Source organism: Protopterus annectens, chromosome 8.part1, assembly GCF_019279795.1.
Source record: "Protopterus annectens isolate FY-2018-M chromosome 8.part1, PAN1.0, whole genome shotgun sequence".
Classification (NCBI taxonomy): domain Eukaryota; kingdom Metazoa; phylum Chordata; order Ceratodontiformes; family Protopteridae; genus Protopterus; species Protopterus annectens.
In genome coordinates this window covers 272,271,922-272,287,450 of record NC_056742.1, presented here as the reverse complement: position 1 = coordinate 272,287,450, position 15,529 = coordinate 272,271,922, and the positions used below count along the sequence as shown (strand labels likewise).

The following is a 15,529-nucleotide window of genomic DNA, read 5'->3' as shown; positions in this document are numbered from 1 at the left end:
GTACACTTCAGATCTATCCTTTTCATCTGAGGTGTTCTATAGCATGTATACAGATGATCTGAAAATGGGTAAATTAATTACACGTGTTACAGACAGGGCATGTCTGCAAGCAAACTTGACTAAAATGACCATTTGGGCACAGGAGAATAATATGCTGATTTACATAAAAAACTAAGCATATGAGATTTGACAGACATAAACTGAAAGGTGAATACTTAAGCATACAGTGATTGAAACTGTAGATTTATTTAAGAATCTGGTTATATGTAATCGGGTTACCTTTACTTGAGTGACAGACCACTCCATCGACACTCACTCCATCGATGTCTCAAAACATTGACAATCCGACAGCTTATGTTACTCACATGGTAAGGAACCGTTTGGCTATCCACAAATAAAAACCTACCATTACAACAAACACACACACGTGGGGGGGCTACACCCCCCAAACCCCCCTACGTGGGGGGCTTTGTCCCCCACAACCCCCCTTACTTAATATTCCAACTCAGAGAACGCACTACCACAGGGGTATGGGGCAAAGTTTGGGTTCCTGGCTAAACAGTTCCTTACCGTGTGAGTAACATCAGCCGGATTGTCGATGTTTTGAGGCTTCGATGGAGTGAGTGTCGATTGAGTGGTCTGTCGCTCAAGTAAAGGTAACCCATGTAATAATATCAACCAACTGGTTAATGATAATTATAGAAAGATAGGTTGTACAAAAAGATTTATAAAGTCTAGGAAATCAAAAATGAGGACGCCTTTATTTATTATTTACATTACACCCAAACTTGAGAATGGAATAAAAATATGGAAACCTTATAAGAAAACAAGCATGAGTAAACTGGAAAGAGTGCAGTGGAAAAGTACAGTTGTGTACACTTACCATAAATGTAGATGTTCGAGTGTATTCACTATTGCAGTCATTACATTTGGGGTAATCTGTTGGCAGGTTGCCCTCAGTCGGCCTGATTAACAAAGTCTTGGGTCCTGCGTCGGTTGCTGTCCCTTCTTCCATGATGTCAGGTCGTCAGGGGTATAAAACATGCAGGCGACGCCATTACATCAGTTTTTCTTGCCCCAGATGTCAGGTGCCCCCCCCGAAATGGGGAGCCAAATATTTAAGTAATTAAAAACACAAAAATAGACCTCCAAACAAAAGCAAATACACCAAAAAGGCTTTTAAGCACAGTACAGGTAAGAAGAGGCATAGTAAGAGAAAAAACAGGGGGTTGGAGGGAGGGTAACCAGGACTGCAACCGTGAATACACTTGAACATATACATTTATGGTAAGTGTACACAACTGTACTATGTTCTTTGTGTTTCACTGTTGCAGTCATTACATTTGGGTAGATTCCCAAAGCTATGGTTGGGAGGATGGATTTATACAGCATTAGGACCAGATATAAGGCCCTGCAGGACAGCAAAGGCAAAGCCAGCTCTGGATTTAGAGAAGAAAGCTAAATGGTAATGCTTGGTGAACGTATCAACTGAGCTCCAGGTAGCAGCTTCTAGAATGTCTCTGGTAGGAACACCTCTGAGAAAGGCGGTAGAAGTAGATGCAGCCCTGGTGTAATGCGATCTGATCCCCGGGGGGTAGTTTTACCATGGTGCATATAGCAGAAACAAATACAATGGCTTATCCATTTGGAAAAAGTCTGTTTTGAAATAGCCTTTCCCTCTGCCCCTGCAACAAATACCACCAGTAGTTGATCAGATTTTCTTTGAGATTTTGTCCTGTTTAAGTAAAATCTAAGTTGTCTGTGTACATCCAATGAATGTAGAATCCGTCCCCCCTTGTTCTGTGGATTGGGAAAGAAAGTTGGCAAATGAATGGTCTGATGAAGAGCCACACTGGATACCACCTTAGGCATGAAGGATGGAGTGGTCTTGAGAGACACCCTGTCCGCATGAAAAATAATGAAAGGCTCCACTGCCATAAGAGCCTGTAATTCGGAAAACCTTCTAGCTGAAATGACTGCTAAAAGGAAAGCTGTTTTCCAAGAAAGAAATTTTAAGTATGCAGTAGCAGCTGGCTCGAAAGGAGGGAGAGTGAGTTTTTCCAATACAAAATTGAGGTCCCAGGCAGGGGTTAGAGCTCTCCTGGGTGGTCTTAAGTTTTTGGCCCCTCTGAGATACTGCTTTCGCAGAGGATGAGAGAAGAAGGGAGGTTCTATGTTGTAATGAGCTGAAATGGCTGAGGCATGGATTTTTATGGAAGAAAAGGACAGGCCCTTGTGAAGCATCTCAGTTAAATATTGTAAAATCTGAGGAATATTGGGCACTGTTGTACTTATCTCTTGTGATTGATTCCAGGCACAGAATCTTTTCCATTTGTCAGCATAAGATTTTCTAGTACTAAGCCTTCTTGCCCCCAAAATGACATCCATTACAGGTTTGCTGAGGGATGCCAAGGGTGAATTTAGGTGATTAGCCAAGCTGCAAGCTTCAAAGTTTGGAGCTGAGTGTGCAGAATTTGGTTGTTCTGCTGAGACAGTAAGAAAGGTGTCTGAGGAAGGTGACATGGTGGAAGGTGTGACATTGCGCAGGAGTGGGTACCAGTGTTGGCAAGGCCAGTCTGGAGCAATCAAAATCATTTTTGGTTTGTCCTGTTTGACTTTTAGTAGAACTTTGGAAAGCAAAGGCAGAGGGGGAAAGGCATAGACTGATAGGTTTTTCCAGCTGAACGATAGAGCATCCACTTTCCAGGCTTTTTTGTGATGAGTTCTTGTGCAGAATTTGTCCAGCTGATAGTTCTGGGGTGAGGCAAAAAGATCTATGTCTGGAATCCCCCATTTGTGCGTCAACATGTTGAAAATCCATGGTTCCAGTTTCCATTTGTGTGGGTCGATGAAATTTCTGCTTAGTTCGTCTGCCAGAGTATTCATCTTTCCTGGCAGGAATTGAGCTTGTAGTTGAATTTGATAGGTCAAGGCCACGTTCCACAATGCCATGGCTAGTCTGCAAAGGGGGTAAGGAGTGTGTACCCCCATGCTTGTTTATGTACCACATAACTGTGGTGCTGTCTGTCTTTATCATTAATTGTCCTGGATGAAGGTAGTCCTTGAAGGCTGTCAGTGCATTCTGTACAGCTAGCATCTCCTTTTGATTGATATGAAGGTGCATTTGATTTGGGCTCCATTTGCCCTGAATGCACTTCCCTGCCAGACGAGCCCCCCCAAGCATAGTCTGATGTGTCTGTAGTTAGGGTTTGGGTGGCAGGGGGGGTGGAGTGAATGGCAGTCCCTTGTTTTGCTGGCAGGCATCTGGCCACCATAGGAACTCTAGTTGCAGGTAAGGTATGATAGGAATCATTGTTTCCAGGCTGTGACAATGTTGACTCCATAAACTCTTTAAGTACCACTGAAGTTTATTCATATGCAGTCTTCAATATGGAATTAGAAGAATGCAGGAGGCCATGAACCCCAAGGCTTCCAGAATTTGTCTTTCAGATAGCAGGATTTTTGTGGCCACCTGTTTGAAGTAAGTCACCAAATGAATTTGCTTTTCTGGCGTAAGGTAAGCCACCTGGGCAGTTGTATTCAAGCTTGCACCCAGGAATGTAATTTTTTGAGTGGGTACCAGTTGTGACTTCTTTTTGTTTATGGTGTACCCTAGACAAGTTAGTCCCTGTTTTCTGCCTGAATTAGACAGTTGTTCAGGTATGGATATATGTGAATATTTCTTTGCCTGAAAAATACAAATTACTGGAGCCAGGCACTTTGTGAAAACCCTGGGCGCAGTAGATAAGCCAAGGGGCAGTGCAGAGAATTGGTAATGGAAATAGCCTACTTTGAAGAGGAGGTATCTTCTGCAAGATTCCCTGATTGGGATATGCAGGTAAGCCTCTTATAAGTCTAGAGTTACCAACCAGGCATCTTTGTCTAGCATAGGAAGTAACTGTTGAAGTGTCAGCATCTTGAATTTTGGAATGTCCAGAAATGTGTTTAGAGTAGATAAGTCCAGAATTGGACACCATGATTTATCTTTTCTGGGTACCAGGAAAAGTCTTGAGTAGAAACCTTGTCCCTTTACCTCTTCTGGGACTGGTTGAATAGCTCCCATGTTCATGAGAGACTGTACTTGTTTCTGGGACTCCGCCCATTGATTTGGGGGCAGGTCTGGCCATCCGTTTGGGATTGGCAATGTGTGGAAATGAAATCTGTATCCCTGGGATACTATATTTAAAACCCATTTGTCCTGGGGCATAAGTTACCAGTTTCTTACATGAAGTGCCAGTTTCCCCCCCAACGGGGTGGCTGAAAGGTAAGTGCTTGGTAAGTGTACAGGGAAGTCATTAAGACTGCTTACCATAGGGAGGTGCCTTGTTTCCAGATTTGGAGGAGGAGGCACCCCACTGTTTTGTTCTAAAAGTCCCTTATGTCTGAAACCTGGAGCCTTTGGAATGTCTGGGTTTGACTTGAGTGGCTCTCGAAGGAACTGGAAAGGACCAGTTCTTAGTAGGCCAGTGCCTACTAAATCTTGGAGGTTGCACTTGTAAGAAATCTTTCACAGTTTGCATAGATTTAGCTTTATCTTCCATCTTTTTTAAAACTTCTTCAGCCTTATTACCAAAGAGACGGTCCTGTTGTAAAGGAGCATCCAACAATTTTGCTTTAATATGATCAGGCAGAGTTTGCTCTTTGAGCCAAGATTACATTCTTAGCACAGAGCTAGTTACAGCAGCCCTGCAAGAGGCCTCCAAAGAATCAAAACCACATTGCAAAGTATGTTTTCCAACTTGTTCAGCTGAATGCAATAAATCCTGTAAATCTTTATTTTCCACACAGTCAGAAATTAACATCATTTTCTGTTTACGCAGTCCCATGATATGTTGCAGGTATTTAAGCATATGAAACTGACAGTTTAAAGCCCTGATTGCCAAGGTTGCAGAAGTGTAAACCTTCTTACCCCATCTATCCAGCGCCCTGGAATCTCTGTCAGAAGGGGTAGGATTTTTAGCAGTAGATGCCTTAATGCCCTTGGGACCCTGAGAAATGGTTTCAGGATCTGCAATACGATTTTTTAAAAGGAATTTGTGGGAGTCAGGAACCCTGTAGTATCTGTCTGGCTTACAAGGAGCCGGAGGCAGAGAATCAGGAGCCATACTAGATTCTGAAAAAACATCAGCAACAATGTCTAGAACAGGAGTTATAGCCAAAGGCCTATATTGAGGAAGTAGAAGAAAATCCCCAAGTCTCTTTTTTTGATTCAGAGAAATCCTGACTTTCCCAGTGGAAATGTTCCCGTAAGGTATGTAAAGTTTCCCCAAAAGAAAAATCCTCGGGGGGAGAAGCAGAAGGAATGGAATCTTCTGCATGAGAGTCCTCATAAGTAGGTATAGACAAATCATGTTCATTAGAAGAGTCAGAAGAAATAGAATCCTGTTCAGAAGATTCATAATCAATGTCTTGCCTAGGCCTCTTAGGGGGGGGGGGGGGTTGGCTACCCCTGATCAGAGTAATTCAATCTTCAGCTATTTTGATCATTTGTTTTTTAGGCATAGGGGCCTGCACATGTCGCCCAGGCGTTGGTTTTTTAGACACAGATTTAGATTTTGGCCTTAGTTTTGAAGATGACGTTGGTCTAATATACAAATCTGTAGGCCTGAAAACACCCTCAGAAGCCGGTGCCTGCACAGCGGTTCCGGACCCATCTAGGGTAGAGACATCCGCGGGCTCCATAACTGAAGCATCTTGCAGCATACCGGACTCCGAATGGGTCTCAGTAAAGGCCTGTGAATCAGAAATAGCGGGTATCAGGGGCTGCGAAAGCACCTCACTGAGTACCGGCGAACTGGTGACTGGCTTAGGAGAAGCTTCGTCATCAGTTTTGGACCTCGACGGCCTGTCTCTGTCTTTTTCTTTGCATTTTTTTTAGGTATTCCGGTAGTCGGATTGCTAACCAACGACATTTCTGGATAATTAAAGCATGATACAAAATATTTAGAGGCAAAGATATACCGACGTTTAATAGTGCACTGATTAAATTTAGCACAAAACCGACAGCAAGGTACGTTGTGATCAGGGCCTAGGCAAGGAATACAATACAAATGGAAATCCTTATGAGGTATTTGCTTCCCACAAGTAATGAAATTATTAACTTTTACTGACATCAGTAAGGAGCAAGAAAAAGTTTCCCCAACGGGGTACTTAGCTTTTTAGTTGAAGACTTCGGTTCTGAAACTTGAAAACGAACATTTCAGGAGTCGGCCGACCGGCACTTGCGAACTGCTTCTGCTTCGGGCACCGCGTGGCAAGAAAGACTGATGTAATGGCATCGGCTGCATGTTTTATACCCCTGACGACCTGACGTCATGGAAGAAGGGACAGCAACCGACGCAGGACCCAAGACTTCGTTAATCAGGCCGACTGACGGCAACCTGCCAGCAGATTACCCCAAATGTAATGACTGCAACAGTGAAATACAAAGAACATCATATCAATGGAATCCATGGAAGTGAAAATGTAAGTTATTCTGAAAGACTAAAATATCTGAACTTGTACAGTGTCTCACATAGATATTTTATAAGACCTTTAGAAACAACTACCTCTGGGAATGCCAGGGGTTATCAAAAAGTAGTAAACAACCAGACAACCTATGTAGAAGATTCTATAGGAATGAGAAATGTACTAATTGGTTCTCGGAGAGAAAAGCTGTTGCATGGAATAAACTACCAAATTTCATTAAAGCAAATACTAGTTTAGATATTTTAAGAACAGCCTAGACACTTATTTTGGGAGTAACGGTCTTGGTATATTGGCAAGCTAGGAGGCTATTATTGCCCATGCTTGAAATATTTGTAAGTATGTATGTATGTACCATGAAGAGACATACAGACTGAACTACTCCTGTAGAGATACTACATCAGTAAAGGCAGCACACAGTACAACTCAATATAGTCACTAAAACTATCACATTTAATGTATGTTCTGTCATTCCTACTAGGCAAGTAATATCACTCCAGTCAGTGCAGTTTCTGAAAAGCATGCGTGGGGACTGCAGCCTGATAATGCCATTAGGACAAAGGCAGCACTCTACTGTTACGCAGGACAGCAAATTACAAGAATGAGAACCTACCGCAGGAGATTTTCAGCACCGGCCCTCAGTCGCATCTCTTTAATAATCTGTTGATTTAGGGTAGCTCTCTGGTTCTGAAGTTTACTGCGGCCTGTCTGAGCAAGCGGATTACAACCCTGCAAACAGGAAAAACAAAGCTGTTACCAGAAATGTGAAGTTAAAAGTTATGGGTCTTTATATATTATTACAATATACACTTTCAAAAGCAGTCTATGACGAGGCTTAGAAAATTTAGTTGTAAACTCTTGAATATTTAATTTGCTCCAGGGAATGTTTAGGATGCACACAAATGTAAAACTGGTCCATTCATTTTATAAATAACATTACACATGTTGCCATTTTAATTGATAAAGGAAAGTCAGGGCAAACATTATTTCATGTGTGATGCCAGAGAATACTTCAAAAAATGTTCCTAGCATCTAGAACTAAAGTATGCCATCTCACCCACTACTGTCATATTATCAGAATAATAATCTGATGTTTTATTGGAAAAGTCTGGGAAAAAGTTTTTAAAACCAGTGCTGAATTATAACTGCACAACTCCACTTGGCACCTGTCCTTCCAATTCCTCAATCTAAACCTATACAAAATATGCAAACCTGCCACAGTTGTACATGACTACAGTTGTTTTAATGACAACAATAAGTGGTACGTTTACGAAAATACAAAATAAGTAGGTAGCTGTCCATACCTTATCTTTACAAAAAGGAAGAATACTATTCTGATTCTTTGAGAACAGACACAGATAGCAAACACAGTGGAGTAGCTCACACTATATACCATTTTTTATTCACTTTTAGGTCCTTTGTGCACAAAACCTACTAACCATCAGCACCTCCCTTCCCCCAAGCATGCCTAGTAGTGTTAAAGGGACAGGAATGCAATGGGCACAGAGCAAGACTAACTTAAGATAACCCTGTGACGCCCATGCTCTGGCCCAGCAATCAATGAACCCCAATCCTCACCATTAACACCAGTGAGGGGTGCCTCATATAGCAGGAAAGGATAACAAATACACACAGTAAAGTGCAATTTCCCTTAAGAGCACACAGAGATCACAGTCAGTCTGGGGCTGGTCGCTCCCTTGCTCTCCAGGTCCCCAATAAGACTCCCCACTGGCACAGCTATAGGGTCCAGATCTCAGCCTACTGGGCAAGATAAAACCTCCAGCACCCTCTCTGTCCAACCAGTGCTTCGTGTTCCTGCCCAAGTAGCTGACACACACACACACACACACACACACACACACACACACACACACACACACACACACACACACACACACACACACACACACACACACTCACTTTGAGAAGAGTTTATACAACCACACAGACACTCCTGGAGAAGGCTGGCATAGGTTCTCCAGCTGTGACATTTTTCCCAGACTATACAGTAGTACCAGCTGCCACCACCCACTATTTATCAGCTACTCAAAGGCTCTAAAAAGGGTGTCCAATTATTACTGTGCAATATTATTATCCAATTGGTAGTATAGCCCTGGGCTAAAGCTATTGGAGGGCTTTGTACAATTTTACCAAAGGCATGCAAGTACTCCAAAGAGCTTAAATTATCTCTATAAAAAAGTACCATAAATGTAGATGTTCGAGTGTATTCACTGTTGTAGTCATTACATTTGGGTTATCTGCTTGCAGGTAGCCCTCAGTCGGCCTGATTAACAAAGTCTTAGGTCCTGCATCGGTTGCTGTCCCTTCTTCCATGACGTCAGGTCGTCAGGGGTATAAAACCTGCAGCCGATGCCATTACATCAGTTTTTCTTGCCCCAGATGGCAGGTGTCCCCCAATGGAAAGCAATTAAATATAAAAGTACAAAGATATACCTCCAACCAAAAAGGCTTTTAAGCATTGTAAAGGAAAGTAGAGGTGTAGCCAAAATAAGTTAGGGGGCTGGAGGGAGGGTAACCAGGACTACAACAGTGAATACAATCGAACATCTACATTTATGGTAAGTGTAAACAACTGTACTATGTTCTTCGTGTTTCACTGTTGCAGTCATTACATTTGGCTAGAGTCCCAAAGCTATGGTTGGGAGGAGGAATTTAGACAGCATTAGGGCCAACTATAAGGCCCTGCAAGGCTGCATGGCAAAGCCAGCTCTGGATTTAGAGAAAATTGGCAAATGATAATGCTTGGTGAAAATATGTACAGAACTCCAGGTAGCAGCTTCCAGAATGTCCCTGGTAGGAACGCCTCTGAGAAAGGCTGTAGAGGTAGATGCAGCCCTGGTGGAGTGAGGTCTGATCCCCTGGGGGATAGGTTTTCCATGATGCTTACAGCAGAAATGAATGCAATTGCTTATCCATTTAGAAATGGTTTGCTTTGAAATAGCCTTCCCCTCTGCTCCTGCACCAAATGCCACCAGCAGTTGTTCAGATTTCCTTTGAGGTTTAGGCCTGTCCAAGTAGAATCTAAGTTGTCTGTGCACATCTAAGGAATGCAGTATCCGTTCCACTTTATTCCGTGGATTGGGAAGGAAGGTTGGCAAATGAACAGACTGATTAAGAGCCACACTGGATACCACCTTGGGCATGAAGGATGGACTGGTTCTGAGGGACACCCTGTCCGCATGAAAGATGATGAAAGGCCATAAGGGCCTGTAATTCAGATACCCTTCTAGCTGAAGTGATTGCTAAAAGGAAAGCTGTTTTCCAGAAAGAAATTTTAAGTCTGCAGTAGCAGCTGGCTCAAAAGGAGGTAGAGTGAGTTTCTCCAAGACAAAGTTAAGGTCCCAGGCTGGGGTTGGAGCTCTCCTGGGTGGTCTCAAATGTTTGGCCCCTCTGAGGAACTACTTGAGCAGTAGAGGGGAGGTTCTGTTTTATAATGAGCTGAAATGGCTGAGGCGTGGATTGTAATGGAGGAAAAAGAAAGGCTCTTGTGAAGCATCTCAGTTACGTATTGTAAAATCTGAGGTAAATTGGGTGCTGCTGTGCTCAGCCCTTGAGATTGGTTCCAGGCACAGAATCTTTTCCATTTTTCAGCATAAAATTTTCTAGTACTAGGCCTCCTTGCCTCTAAAATGATATCCATCACAGGTTTGCTGAGGGATGGTAAAGGAGGAATTAAGTAATTAGTCAGGCTGCAAGTTTCAGTGTTAGAAGCTGAGGGTGCAAAATCTGATTCTCCTGCTGAGACAGAAGGGAAGGAGTCTGAGGCAGGTGCCATGGATATAACCATGACACACTGCACAGGAGGGGGTACCAGTGTTGGCGCGGCCAGTATGGAGCAATCAAAATCATCCTTGGTTTGTCCTGTTTGATTTTAGGGTCTATATTAGAACACCAAACTTTCAAAATTTTGAGTGTTCTAATATCGAACTCTTTGAATTGAAAATTTAAAACATTGAACATACAGAACAGCAAATATTTTCCTAGGGAAAAAGTTGCTGTTCCAAAACACACACACACACAAGCTCACCAAACAAACAGCAATCCACACACATACACCTAAACTCTTATACCTAACCCTACACTAAACTATACATACACCACTAACTATCCACTTACCTTAACCCAAATCCTAACCCTAAGGTCCATCACTATCGCACAGTCATCTCACCCGTGCCCTAACCCTAACTCACCTACCCCACCCTAACCCTCACGTCCACACAACAGAACACTTAACTGACCCGCGCCCTAATCCTAACTCACCTAACCCACCCTAACCCTCATGTCCACACAATCGCACACTTACCTGAACCCAACCCGTAACTTTCCACCACAGCACTGAAAATATCGAAGAAACAGAAAACCAAATTTTTCCTACAGAAAGAATTTGGTTGTCTGTTTCTGTTGCTTCGGTATTTTCAGCGCTGTGGTGGAAAGTTACGAGTCGGGTTTAGGTAAGTGTGCGATTGTGTGGACGTGAGGGTTAGGGCGGGTTAGGTGAAAACGGGTCGATATTAGAACACTCGAAATTCTGAACGTTTGATGTTCCAATATAGACCCGATTTTTAGTAGTACTTTGGAGAGCAGAGGCAGAGGGGGAAAGGCATAGACTGATAGGTTTTTCCAGCTGAAGGACAGAGCATCCACTTTCCAGGCTTGTTTGTGGAGAGTCCTTCTGCAAAATTTGTCCAACTGGTAGTTCGTAAGGGGAGATTTCCATTTACTGCAATGTAGTGTGGTCTCAGAGTTGGTATATTTAAATAGCGGGGGGTGCAGGGGGGCTTGCCCCCCTCCTTAAACCCATTAGGGTACTTTTTGTCTTTTTATAAGGTCGATGTTTGAAGACAATGACCATATAGTGTCGACCACATGTTGTTCGATGTTTTCAAACGTCGATCTTATAATATAGACGCCATCCCATTACTATGTTAGCAAAGAGGGGGCTACTGGTGAGCTCATCGCTACTCCACTAATTTGTTTGTAATACTGCTGATTAAAAACGAAAAAGTTATTTAGAAGCACTTCCAAAGCTTCACAATGAAAATTAATGAATGTACTATCTAAATTAGTGTACTGATGTAAATAAGCTCTTACATATTCAATGTCTGTGTCATGAGGAATACTCGTATACAATGATACATCAATAGTAAATATCACATGTGATTCAGGATCAAACAATTGATTTTCACTTAACAATTTGATACTGTTCAAAAAGTCCCAGGAATCCTTTATATAAGAATTCATTTTAAAACTAATGGATCTAATAAAGCACCAACCATCAAGGAAATGCCATGGGTGACATAATTGGGAGCTGAAATTATTGGTCGAAAAGGAGGGTCTATAAGACACTTGTGAGGTTTGGGAATGCCAAACAAAACTCCCACTTTTGGATGTTCAACATGACAAAAATTGTATGACACAGAGTCTAAATTCCCACACATTACATTATCATGAAGAAAATCAATACATATTTAAAACATCTGGTAATATCAATAGATTCCACTTTAACATATTCACATTCATTATTTAACATGCTTTCCATTTCAATAATGTAATCACTTTGATTCATAATGACAAGCATACCCCCCTTGTCACTCTTCATTATTCTCATTTCTTTGTTGTTAGTTAAATCCTTCAAAGATGTCCTCATTTCAAAACATAAATTATTATGATAATAAATGTTTTGAGAGTTCAAAGGTTCTCTCAAATCTCTCTCACATGAAGCTTCCAAAACTTGTAAAGTGTGTACCAACATAGGGTTGTAACAAGAAGGTTTAGAAAAAATTGAATTTTTACATTTTGTATCTTTCAAAATGTAACTCAGATGAGGGAAGTTTATTATCATAATAATTAATGTTTTGAAATGAAGACAGGTTTGAAGGATTTAACAACAAAGAAATTAGAATAATGAAGAATGACAAGAGGGGTATGCTTGTCATTATGAATCAAAGTGATTACATTATTAAAATGGAAAGCATGTTAAATAATGAATGTGGATATGTTAAAAGTGGAATCTATTGACATTACCAGATGTTTTAATATGTATTTAATTTTCTTTATGATAATCTAATCTAGTGTGGGAATTTAGACTCTGTGTCATACAATTTTTGTCATGCTGAACATCCAAAAGTGGGAGTTTTGTTTGGCATTCCCAAAACTCCACAAGTGTCTTATAGATCCTCCTTTTCAACCAATAATTTCAGCTCCCAATTATGTCACCCATGGCATTTTATTGATGGTTGATGCTTTATTAAATCCATTAGTTTTAAAAATGAATTCTTATATAAAGGATTCCTGGGATTTTTTGAACAGTATCAAATTGTTAAGTGAAAATCAATTGTTTGATCCTGAATCACATGCAATTTTTACTATTGATGTTGTATCATACAATATGTGTATTCCTCATGACATAGGCAATGAATACGTAAGAGCTTACTTAGATCAGTACACTAATTTAGATAATACATTAATTAATTTTCACTGTGAAGCTTTGGAAGTGCTTCTAAATAACAACTTTTTCATTTTTAATCAGCAGTATTACAAACAAATTAGATAAGTAGCGATGGGCTCCCCAGTAGCCCCCCTCTTTTGCTAACATAGTAATAGGATGGTGGGAACATCAGGTAGTAAAACCTTTAGAAAATGCATTTAAGATTATTTATTATAAAAGATTTATTGACGATTTGGTTTTTATTATGAATAGTGGTCTAAATGAGGTCACGATGTTCGTTAAATTGAATGAAGTGTCAGATTTTTTTGCAGTTTGTGTTGGGAGACAGAGGTAGTTGCATTACTTTTCTAGATGTTCAATTAAGTTGGGACCATGGGTCTAAAAAATTTGTTAGTAGTATTTACAGGAAAAGGACCTTTAAGAATACTTATATCCATGCTACTAATCAACATCCAAAATTTATCAAAAATAATATCCCGAGAGGTCAGCTAATCCGTGCTAGTAGAATGACTAGTGAAGATCATCTGCTGGCCACTGAATTTTGAGTATATTAGTCTTTTTATGGAAAGAGGCTATGAAGAAAAATCTTTAAGAGATATGGCAAAAAATATATGGGAGCAGAGGGAAACAACCCCCCCCCCCCCCATTTTAAAGAAGGGAATAGTTTTTCCTCCATGAAAAATGTTAAGAAAACTATTAGTAAGAATGAAGAGTCGTTATGTTTTAGCATGGACATGACAGTAGGTAACATTAACATACGTAACATTATAGAACGCAATTGGAAGATTATTGAAGGAAACTGAGATTTTTCAAACAGTGTTGGTGGCAAACCTAAATGTGTTTATAGGAATGATTACAACTTAAAGAAATTGTTTGAAAAGGAAGGGACAACATAACTCCTCTGTTTCCCATCACTCACAAAACTCGAGGCATGTATAAATGTCATGGATGCACTATATGTAGATATATTTTATAAGGACTGTATATTTTATTTCCACGCATTCCTTACACCATACCTGTTCCTGGAGTTTTTAAAACCAAAGGGGTGATTTATGTTGCCGTTTGCAACAAATGTCAGGAATTTTAAATTGGTATGACAACCAGAAACTTGTATAAGAGAATGAGAGAACATATGTACAGTATGATGCTTTGTATAAACACAGTTTGGTATGTGTTGGTTTTAAAAAGTTTTCATTTTCTATATTGGAACAAGGTACAGTTGACATCAGAGGTGGTGACTTTAAAAATTATTTAGAACAAAGGGAAGCCAAACGGCAAATTCAGCTGCAAGCTGATAAAAAACCTGGTTTGAATGATGTCAACATCAAATGTTTTTTAAAATAGCGTAATTTAATGATTAAGAAATGAAATGTAGTTTTTATGTAAATCTGTAGCTTCATAAGCATTGTTTTTATAGTAATTTTTAAGAGGTTAATTGTTTAATTGCTAATTAGATTAATTCATGGTTCAATTGGTTTGAGTGATTTACTATATATTGCAGTGTCATTATGTGATGATTATTCTGTTCTGAAGAAGTTCTTTGGATGAAAGCGGTGATTAAAGTGGATTTAAGCTAACGTTATATTTTTATTTCTTTTCCTCAGTCAGTGGTTTTGGTGTTTTGTTGTTTTGTTTTTGTGACACCATTTGCACTTTTTGGTTTTCTGTTTTTCGATTTGTGCTACCATGACTGAGATTTTGGCTGATCCGTTGGCGGACTTAAGTGTTTACAGCGTTCGTAGTACTCCTGGGGTGAACTTAACTCAGCTGCTGTTAAAAACTTTGGAAGACATACAGAAATCACTCAGAGTGCTGACAAAAGACCATTCCAATGAAGAATTAGTGTGCTTCGGGTCTGATGACGATGCCCAAACAGTGGTCGAGATCAATACTGGTATGCCAGCTAATACAGTAATTAACAAGACTAACTTTTTGAATAAAAGGGCTGAAGAGTCGGTTGTTAGTTATGCCAACATTGCGGCAGTCTTAAAAGACTGCACTGATCCGTTTACCAACAACAAAAGGTCTTTATACAAAGAACATTTTGACATGTTGGAAAGGTTGCTTAAAAAGTAGAAAAAGCATTGATACTGAGAACAAGTTTTTTCTAAATGTATTGAGCTTGGGATAGTCCCAAAAGGGCTGTGTTTTTTCAAATGCCCCAACAGTGTCCATGATAAAAATCCTTTTTTTGATAAATTGCAGCGATTTTTCAACTCTGCTGGCATGGAACTTTTAAAACTTCTCAAAGAGTGTAACAGTGACACCATGAATGGCCTTAAAGATGAAATAGCTAGTGTAGAAAAGAGTACTGAGTCCAAATTTCATTTTAAATTTTGCGAGAAAGTTGAACATGCTACATTAATGTCTGACATTGGACATCAAGAAAAACTATTAATTCAGAGAAAAATCAAAAAGTTGGGACTGTGATGTTGCAGCTTACAATATGGGTACTGCATACACTTGTTTTTTAGGTGTTGACAAAAAGAAGAACATGGGATTAGGTGTTAAAAAATGCCTTTTCAACCAGTCAACCTTAAACAAAAGTCATGGGGAAGTTCACTTCATAAAATGGAAATTGCACAAGGGGCTTCA

At 40.3% G+C, this 15,529-nt stretch overlaps 1 protein-coding gene across 3 annotated transcripts in view; it reads right to left on the bottom strand.

Moving 5' to 3' along the window:
• Positions 1-15,529, bottom strand: part of RHPN2 (rhophilin Rho GTPase binding protein 2) — a 2,376,893-nt gene that overhangs the window by 1,941,852 nt on the left and 419,512 nt on the right. For all 3 annotated transcript variants that reach the window (XM_044081870.1, XM_044081871.1, XM_044081872.1), the window contains exon 2: positions 7,079-7,194. In XM_044081870.1, the coding sequence (XP_043937805.1) occupies positions 7,079-7,194 (116 nt within the window). The remainder of the gene's footprint in view (positions 1-7,078; positions 7,195-15,529) is intronic.